Source organism: Penaeus chinensis, chromosome 31 (assembly GCF_019202785.1).
Source record: "Penaeus chinensis breed Huanghai No. 1 chromosome 31, ASM1920278v2, whole genome shotgun sequence".
Classification (NCBI taxonomy): Eukaryota; Metazoa; Arthropoda; class Malacostraca; order Decapoda; family Penaeidae; genus Penaeus; species Penaeus chinensis.
Genome location: NC_061849.1, coordinates 30821793 through 30831792, shown reverse-complemented (window position 1 = coordinate 30831792; position 10000 = coordinate 30821793). Strand labels below are relative to the sequence as shown.

The 10000-nt window shown below is 46.3% G+C and overlaps 1 protein-coding gene across 1 annotated transcript in view; it reads left to right on the top strand.

Annotated features, from left to right (window-relative positions):
• Positions 1–10000, top strand: part of LOC125042127 (dynein heavy chain, cytoplasmic-like) — a 19874-nt gene that overhangs the window by 8711 nt on the left and 1163 nt on the right. The window contains exons 13-25 of the mRNA XM_047637593.1: positions 38–230; positions 373–498; positions 716–850; positions 1097–1368; positions 1553–1749; positions 4319–4434; positions 5106–5251; positions 5483–5643; positions 5925–6054; positions 6219–6933; positions 7105–7263; positions 7454–7644; positions 8565–8739. Coding sequence (XP_047493549.1) covers positions 38–230; positions 373–498; positions 716–850; positions 1097–1368; positions 1553–1749; positions 4319–4434; positions 5106–5251; positions 5483–5643; positions 5925–6054; positions 6219–6933; positions 7105–7263; positions 7454–7644; positions 8565–8739 — 2716 coding nt within the window. The remainder of the gene's footprint in view (positions 1–37; positions 231–372; positions 499–715; positions 851–1096; positions 1369–1552; positions 1750–4318; positions 4435–5105; positions 5252–5482; positions 5644–5924; positions 6055–6218; positions 6934–7104; positions 7264–7453; positions 7645–8564; positions 8740–10000) is intronic.

Below are 10000 nucleotides of genomic sequence, written 5' to 3'. Positions count from 1 at the left end.
TTACGTTGTCCTGAGAAATACCTCTAATGTTCTCCAGGCTGAAGGACGAACCTCGAGTATTATCCCAGCTTCGGGACGGGATGCTACTGGAGGAGCTCCTGCAGCAACGAGGACAGCTGGAAGACCTACGGGCGTGCGTGTCTCCCCTGCTCGGAATGAGGAAGCAGACGTGCCCGAGGCTCTTCGTCCTCCCTGACCAAGACGTCGTCGAGTTGCTCACCAAAGGACAAGTGAGTTCTGTTATTTTAGCTAAAAGGAAGATGACTTTCAATTGTGGTAAAGTTGTGGGAAACTTCAGTCTTCCTTGAAATCAGTCTCTTATTTTGAATACATCCCAAATCGACTTGTTTTCCACGAATTATATCTCGCCAGGATCTTGAGGTCTGCCATAAGTACCTGCGTCGGATGTTCACGGGCGTCGGTCGGTTGGTGAAGTGCAAGGGCGGCCAGATAGTGGCACTGGTGTCACCCCAACAGGAAACGCTCCACCTGGCCAAAGTGAGTTGTGTCCTTTTACAAATTGGTGAATATATGGAGAAAAATCGTGTGCCGGTTCCTGCTGAATGCCATTCCATTTCTCTGAAACTGAAGAAATTGGCAACTGGTGAAAAAAAATATTAACATGTTATTAAATAGTACTAAATTTAACTTTACATTACCAAAGGAGTTAATTAAGTGTAGCTTTCCCATTATCATTATTTTATCTGCTGCCCAGCCTGTGATAGCTCATCACGGAGTGGAGGACTGGCTCGGCCGAGTCGAGAGCGGTATGAGGGCCACGATTCGACGTCTCATCCTCAAGCACGTCGAGGATGACCTTGACTTACCCACGTCCGAACTCCCTCTGCAGGCGAGTACCCTCTTCTTAAGTGTCCATTGAATGTTAATTATTTATCCATGTTGTCACCGATGCTGCTACAATCTTTGAAGCATTTATTTGACCTTTTATCTTTGGACAGAAATTAGTAACTGAATTAGTTTTTCATATTTTAAAATGAATTTTGTTGTCAAGAGCATAACTTTTTAAAAAGTTTAATTAACGTTACTGTCCTAATCATGACCATTGTCAAATAAAGCCGCAGATTTCCCATCCCAGGTGTTGGACGTCTGCAAGCGAATCCAATGGTCTCGGGAAGTGAATCGGGCCTTTGCCATGGTGTCCGAAACCCAAGACAAACCCGACCTCCAGAGGGTTCTGAAAAGAATAATAAACGTTCTAGACGCATTGACGAACGCGGTAAGACATAACCAGAGTGAGGGTCGAACCGTATCTCCACTGAAACAGGCAAGGATGTCTTACCTAACAGCCACTTTGCTGGAATTACGTGACACGACGCAAACGCTGGTTCAAGATAATCCAAGTTCGAGGTTTGTTAGTGATATTTATGATATATTTGTAGATAAGAAAATAGAAAGTTAGATAGACAGGTAGATAATGAAAAATGTCAATACCAACGGTCATACAAAAACTAAAAGACATGGACATTCATTTCGTAGAATTTGATCTTCCATTGTTTACCGGCTGTTCCACTGACCAACCACCCTCCCTCAGCTTGTCCTATTCGTGGCTGCAGCACCTACGCCACGTGATCACGGGCGAGGGACGGGGAGCGGGCGTGCATGTGAGCGTGGGCGTGGGTCAGCTGGATTATGGATACGAATATATGGGTGTATCTCCAGCAACCATCCCTACACCAACGACACTCAAGGCACAACATGGTCTTATTACTGCTGCTATTCAAAATAGGTGTAAGTATTGCATGAAAGGGAAGACGGAGAAGGAAAGGGAGAAGGAGAAGGAAACGAGAGAGAGAGAAGGAAAAGGAAAGGAGAAGAATATGGGAAAGAAAAGGGAAAAGGAAAGGAAAGGGAAAAAGGAAAAGAAGAGGGAAAAGAAAAGAAAATGAGAAAGAGAAGGGAAAGGGAAAGGGAGAAGGGAGAAGGAAAGGGAAAGGAGAAGAATATGGGAAAGAAAAGGGAAAGGGAAAAGGAAAAGGAAAAGGGAAAGGAAAAGAAAATGAGAAAGAAAAGGGAAAAGGGAGAGGGAGTGGCAGGAGTGCGAGTGGGAAAGAGAGAGAGAGGGGGGGAAGAAAGAGAGAGGGTGGAAGAGAGAGAGAGGGGGGGAAGAGGGAGAGAGAGGGGGGAAAGAGGAGAGAAAGGGGGGAGAGAGAGAGGGGGGAAAGAGGGAGAGAGAGGGGGGAAACAGAGAGAGGGAGAGGGAAAGAGAGAGAGAGAGAGAGGGAAAGAGAGAGAGAGAAGGGGGAAACAGAGAGATGGGGGGGGGGGGGAGAAAGAGAGAGGGGGGAGAGAGAGAGAGAGGGAGGGAGAGAGAGAGGGAGTGAGAGAAAGAGAGAAGGAGAGAAAGAGAGAGAAGGAGAGAGAGAGAGAGAAGGAGAGAGAGAGAGAGAAGGAGAGAGAGAGAGAAGGAGAGAGAGAGAGAGAAGGAGAGAGGGAATGAGAGAGAAGGAGAGAGAGAGAGAGAAGGAGAGAGGGGATGAGAGAGAAGGAGAGAGAGAGAGAGAGAAGGAGAGAGAGAGAGAGAAGGAGAGAGAGAGAGAGAAGGAGAGAGAGAGAGAGAAGGAGAGAGAGAGAGAGAAGGAGAGAGAGAGAGAGAAGGAGAGAGAGAGAGAGAAGGAGAAAGAGAGAGAGAAGGAGAGAGAGAGAGAAGGAGAGAGAGAGAGAAGGAGAGAGAGGAGAGAGAGAGAGAGAAGGAGAGAGAGAGAGAGAGAAGGAGAGAAACAGAGAAGGAGAGAGGGAAAGAGAGAGAGAGAAATAGAGAGAGAGAGGAGAGAGGGAAAGAGGGAGAGAGAGAGAAGGAGAGAGAGAGAAAGAAGGAGAGAGAGAGAAAGAAGGAGAGAGAGAGAAAGAAGGAGAGAGAGAGAGAGAAGGAGAGAGAGAGAGAGAAGGAGAGAGAGAGAGAGAAGGTTAGAGAGAGATAGAAGGTTAGAGAGAGATAGAAGGTTAGAGAGAGAGAGAAGGATAGAGGGAGAGAGGAGAGATAGAGAGAGAAGGAGAGAGAGAGAGAGGGAGAGAGAGAGAGAGAGAGAGAGAGAGAGAGAGAGAGAGAGAGAGAGAGAGAGAGAGAGAGAGAGAGAGAGAGAGAGAGAGAGAGAGAGAGAGAGAAGGAAAGAGAGAGAGAGAGAGAAGGAGAGAGAGAGAGAGAGAGAAGGAGAGAGAGAGAGAGGAGAGAGAGAGAAAGAGAGAGAGAGAGAAGGAAATAGATAGAGGGAGAGAGGGAAAGAGAGAGAGAGAGAAGGAAATAGATAGAGGGAGAGAGGGAAAGAGAGAGAGAGAGGGAAAGAGAGAAAGAGAGATGGAGAAAAAGAGAGAGGGGGGGGAATAGAGAGAGAGAGGGGGAATTAGAGAAGAGGGGGTATAGAGAGAGAGGGGGGAAAGAGAGGAGAGGGGTAGAGAGAGAGAGAGGGGTATGAGGGAGAGATAGAGAAATAGAGAGAGGGAGGGTGATGGAGAAATAGAAGAGAGAAGGAGATTGGAAATAGAGAGAGAGGGGGAAGAGAGAGAGGGGGATAGAGAGAGAGGGGGGGATAGAGAAGAGAGGGGGTAGAGAGAGAGGGTAGAAAGATAAGGGGGTGGGAAAGAGAGAGGGGGTAGAGAGAGAGAGGGGGAATAGAGTCGAGAGGGGGAGAGAGAGAGAGAGGGGTAATAGAGGAGGAGGGGGAATAGAAGAGAGAGGGGGGAATTAGAAAAAGAGAGGGGGGAATAGAGAGAGAGAGGGGGATAGAGAGAGAGGGGGGGTAAAAGTTTAGAGGGGGTTTAGAAAGAGAGAGGGGGGGGTTAGAGAGAGAGAGGGGGGAATAGAGAGAGAGAGAGAGAGAGAGAGAGAGAGAGAGAGAGAGAGAGAGAGAGAGAGAGAAGAGAGAGAGAGAGAGAGAGGAGAGAGAGAGGGAGAGAGAGAGAAATAAATAAAGAAAGAAAGAAAGAGAGAGAGAAAGAGAAAGAGAAAGAGAAAGAGAAAGAGAGAGAGAGAGAGAGAGAGAGAGAGAGAGAGAGAGAGAGAGAGAGAGAGAGAGAGAGAGAGAGAGAGAGAGAAAGAAAGAAAGAAAGAAAGAAAGAGAGAGAGAGAGGAGAGTAGAAGAAAATACATAAGAAATATAAATAAAACACAAAAGAAAAAGAAAAAAAGGATAAGAGCGAAATATAACACTGAACATAAAATTAACATAAACAAATAACAAACATCACAGAAATTCTTAATGGCACCATACCTTCTTGCAAACAAAACCTAACCGCTGATTCATCCTTCCGTTGAAGATTATAAATATTTAAAACTATTAATCACACGATTACCCTACACCAGGCGGCGCAGCAGTGGGCGGCGTGGGCGGCGGAAAGACGGAGACAGTGAAGGGCGTCGCGCGGGCGGCTGGACAACACCTGGCCATGCTTACCTGTTCTGACCGCACGCCCGCACAGGTAGATGTTGATTGGTGGGACTGGAATGCATGTAAGTTCATAGTGAATGTCTTGTTTGAATGGCTCAGTTGGTAATTCCTTAATCTTTATAATAAAGGAAGAAAGGAATTTGATTTTAAAAATGTGTAGATAAAGAGACATATACATACAGATAGATCGTAGGTAGGCAGACAGAGAGACATTTACCTACATAAATGTAGAGATAGACATAAAGATAGGTAGATGAATAGATAAATAGAGAGAGAGAGGGAGGGTTCAGATAAATATAGTAACTAATAGACTGATTGATAGATAGATTGAGTGATCGACTGAGTGATAGATAGATAGACTGATCGACTGAATGAGAGACAGATTTAATGAATGTTCGACGCATTGATATATAGGCGGATTGGCTGATCGAATGGTAGATAGATTGACTGATCAACTGCCATCGTTAGACAGATTGACTGATCGGCTGATTTATAAACAGATTGATAAATTAATCAAATTAAATTAAAACCTAAATCATCAAAGGCTTTAACACAAACAAACCAACAAACCTCACACCCATACACGCGCATCGACGCACTTTATTTAACATTCACCTTCGCCTCAAAATTTCACCAAGACACCCACACGCCACTCGGTAATTTCCCAAATGAAAATTGAAATAAAATCGCTTCTTCCTTCAGAGTCTCCAACACGTGGTTTGTGCGGGCGTGCAAGGAGGGTATTGGTTGTTACTGGAGGATGCTGACCTCCTGCCGCCCACGCTGCTGTCTCGCCTCTCCCAATACGCCCACAATATTTATCAGGCGAAGGTGAACGCTCTCAAGAGGTATGTGAATTGCTGTTGTTTTTTTTCAAATGTTATTATGTAAGTATTTTTTTGTGTTTATTTTTTGGGTGGTTAAGTTGATTTGTTTTTCGGAAGTTCTAAAAGGGAATTTTTGATTTTGTTGGTTTGTTCTTGGTAAGCCTATTTTTTTTCATCCGTCTTATAGTTTCTAAGCCTTTTTTATCTGTCTTATCTTTTCTAATTCTTCTAAATCCGTTTTAACCTTTTTAGAGGTGTGATTGATGGACAAGAGATGAACTTGGTCGACTCCTTCACTTTGTTTATGAGTGTGACGTCACAGGATGATGCAACGGTGACGTCATCATATCCGTTACTGAACCACCCCATTACGCCGCACCTTACCTCTGTATCGGTCTGCCCGCCCACTCTGAGTAAGTGTTATGCAGTATATGTCTTTTATTAGTGGATTAATTAAGGGTAAATATGTATATATAGAATGGAATTATACAATGTCTCATTTAACTTCTGTAGATTTATAAGTTCTTCACAGTCTATTCAGTTCGGCTTTTATGCTGGAAAAAAAATGAGAATTAAATTAAACTGCTTCAGCTAAAATCTTTCAATTCCGTATTTATATCAACTGAATAATCTTCGTAAATACACTTCCTTGAATTAAATTACGCTTCCATTTTTTTTTCTCTCTTTCATCCAGACACGCTACTAGAGGCCATGCTAATCGGACAAGGGTTCAATCTGTCGCGGGAATATTTGCAAAAAGCGCGCACCTGTTTTGTCCAGCTGACGAACCTCGTTGACGTGGCGCCTCCTACGTCACTGGCCAGGTGAGGCTTGATTCTGGCTTCTGATGAAATTATAAACATATCGTGTAACTAATGGGTGTATTAGATAAATATTTGAAGGTCGGTGGACTTTATGGAATACTGAGGCAGGTGTATTTATAAGTTATGATGGGAATGCTGATGTTTTTTTTCACGTCTCCCATCAGACTAGTTCAGGCAACCGCTCGTGTTTCTTGCGACATCAGACACACGTCACTAACGAAGAAAGAAGTAAAAGAAAACGAGAATTCTGAAGGAGATTCATCAAAAACGGAAACCGCAGACGAAAAAGAAAACGAAAAATGCGAAAGAGGCACATCCAGTGCCGTCTCTCTCTGGATGAGGCATCCACTGTACCCTGAGACAATGAGCGACGAGGACATCGTGACGCAGGCACTCTATGCCGTGACCTCACCTCTACTGAGTGAGAAGGAAGCACTGTGGCGTCAGGAATTCAATAAGATTTTCGATCTGGAGGATGCCGAAGATCACCAGGGAAGCCCCGATCCCTGCGACATCGAAGTGGCAGTCAAGGAGGTCCTCCTGGAATGGGGCTACGGCGACGCTGACGACGCCTTTCTCAAAGGGGAGTCGAAGCTCGCCTACGAAGTGCCCGACGAATCCGACATCATCAGAGCCACGCAGGAAGGGCAGCAGATGATCGCCGAAGACGCCGTTGATGAAAAGGAAAAGGAAAAACAAGTCCCGAAAGAAGAGAATGGAAAAGAAATGGAAGAAAATGTAGTTGGGAAGGAAGAGGAACTTAGCAGTCACGGGGCATCGATCATGAAAGCGGCATTGCATATGTACTCTCTGCTTATCATTCATCACTGTTGCTGTATCATGGCCCCGTCGGGAGCCGGGAAATCTGTCGTCTGGAAGGTAAAGCAAGATAATAAACTAGACCGGGAATTCTTTCTCTATTTTATATCCTTCACGGTATTTGATTCCAACAAACACAAGTTATCCATCTAAAGCAATTCGTATTAAGGATACGTATTCTGTCACAGACCTTATAACCTTATAACAGATATACTGTCACGTTCTCCTCAGGTGTTGGCAGAAGCTCTAAACAGACTGCGGAGGAGTGTTTCATGGCGTGTCCTCCAGTGTGGAGCTTTTACAAGAGACCACCTGCTGGGGAACTGGGACGAGGAGCGCAGGATGTGGAGGAAGGGCGTCTTACTCCAGACGCTGACGGAGTCGCAGCAGGTGAGTGTGTGTGTGTGTGTGTGTGGTGCGTGTGTGCGCGTGTGTGCATGCGTGCGTGCGTGCGTGTGCGTGCGTGTGTTCGTGGGGGAAAATATGCGTATATAAATGTATAAATGCGTTCGTGTGCATCTGTCTTTCCATCTATCTACAACCGTCACTATGTCCGTCCATCCTTCTCCTCTCCGCCCAGAGTCCAGGCGAGCGCTGGCTGGTCCTCATGGGTCCCTTCTCTCACGACATCCTCAAGTCTCTCTCCCACCTGTGCCACACCTCGCCCGCCTTCAAGGACGAGGCGCTTAACCAGGTCATCCTCGAGGGGGACGTCAGGATCATCATTGAACAGAGCGAGGAGAAGAACCTTATTTCTCACGCTCGAGTCAGGTGAGATTATGATGATGATTGATGATGATGATGATGGTGATTATGATAGTGATGTTGATGCTGATGGTGATGATGATAATGTTGATGGTGATGATAATGATACTTATGGTGATGATAATAATAATGATAACAACAATGATAATCATAACGATGATATTGATAATTTTCTGTTATCGTTATTATTATTGTTACTGTTATTTTAATGTCATTATAATTGTTATTATAATTGTTACTATTATTATTAATATTACTGTGAGTATTATTTTTAGTAGTATCATTATTATTATTATCATTATTATTAATATTATTTTTATTATTATCATTATCATCATCATCATTATTACCATCATCATCGTCACCGTCACCGTCACCATCACCGTCACCGTCACCGTCACCGTCACCGTCACCGTCACCGTCACCGTCACCGTCACCATCACCATCACTATCACCATCATCATCATCATCATCATCATCATCATCATCATCATCATCATCATCTTCATCATCATATTCATCATATTCATTATTGTTATTATTATTGCTGTTCTTACTATTGTTAGTATTATTATTATAATTATTATGATCATAGTTGTTATTGATGCTAATGTTCTGCTGTTATTGATGGTACTTTTATCATTATTATCACTATCCTCACCATTTTTATTTCTGTTATCATAATCACTGATATTATTTCTATAGGCAATTTTGTAGCTGCCATTATCATAGTTATCATTATCATCACTTAGCTTATATATATAAAAAGATTGACGATATGAAGAGAAAAAAAAAATCAAAATACATTCAAAACACATAAAAAAGACAAAAAAGAAAAAAAAATCTAAATACATTCAAAACACATAAAAAAAGACAAAAAACAAAAAAAGGACACAAAAAATACAGAAAAAAAAAAACTTCCCTAGGTGTCCGATCCTGAAACTCCCGGCGGAGGCGATGACGGCTTCAGGAGCAGCGGGGCGGGCCATGAAGAGGCTCCTGAAGGTCCTCCCGCACCTTCAGGGCCAGAGGGAGATTTCGGAGGCCAGGTCCCTCGTCGCCGAAGGACTTGTTAACCTGGAATTGCCTCAGACGTCGTTGGTAAGGGGGAGGGGGGGGTGATGGAGGGCGGGGGCGGGGGGGGGGGGCGGGATGGGGTGGTGGGTCAGGTTGCTTGTGGGTGTTGTAATTTTTTGTTTTTGTTTTGGTTGTTTGTGTTTGTTTGTTTCTTTCTTTTTTTCTTTTGTTATTATTATTATTTTTGGTTGTCTTTCTCTTCCCTTCTCTCTCTCTTTCACTCTAGAAAATGAAATGAAATGAAACAAAACAAAACAAAATAAAATTAAACAAAAATAAAATGGAACGAAACAAAATAGAAAGTGATCAATGGAGATCTTACTCCCTCCTCCTACTCCTCCTTCTCCTCCTCCTCCTCCCCCCTCCTCCCCCCCTCCTCCCCCTCCTCCTCCTCCTCCTCCCCCTCCCCCTCCTCCTCCTCCTCCTCCTCCTCCTCCTCCTCCTCCCCCTCCCCCTCCCCCTCCCCCTCCTCCTCCACCTCCTCCCCCTCCTCCTCCTCCTCCTCCTCCTCCTCCTCCCCCTCCCCCTCCTCCGCCACCTCCCCCTCCTCCTCCTCCTCCTCCTCCTCCTCCTCCCCCTCCCCCTCACCCCCCCCTCCACCTCCTCCTCTACCTCCGCCTCCTCCACCTCCTCCTCCCCCTCCTCCCCTCTCCTCCTCACCTCCTCCTCCCCCCCTCCACCTCCTCCCCCACCTCCTCCTCCACCTCCTCCTTCCTCCTCCCGCCTCCTCCTCCTCCCCCTCCTCCCCTCTTCCTCCTCCACCTCCTCCTCCCCCACCTCCTCCTCCACCTCCTCCTCCTCCTCCTCCTCCTCCTCCTCCTCCCCTCTTCCTCTCCACCTCCTCCTCCCCCCCTCCACCTCCTCCCCACCTCCTCCTCCACTCCTCCTCCCCCTCCTCCTCCTCCTCCCCCTCCTCCCCTCTTCCTCCTCCACCTCCTCCTCCCCCCACCTCCTCCTCCACCTCCTCCTCCTCCCTCCTCCTCCCCTCCTCCCTCTCCTCCTCCACCTCCTCCTTCCCCCCCTCCACCTCCTCCCCCCACCTCCTCCTCCACCTCCTCCTCCCCCTCCTCCTCCTCCTCCCCTCCTCCCCTCTTCCTCCTCCACCTCCTCCTCCCCCACCTCCTCCTCCACCTCCTCCTCCTCCTCCTCCTCCTCCTCCTCCCCTCTTCCTCCTCCACCTCCTCCTCCCCCCCTCCACCTCCTCCCCCACCTCCTCCTCCACCTCCTCCTCCTCCTCCTCCTCCTCCTCCTCCCCTCTTCCTCCTCCACCTCCTCCTCCCCCCCT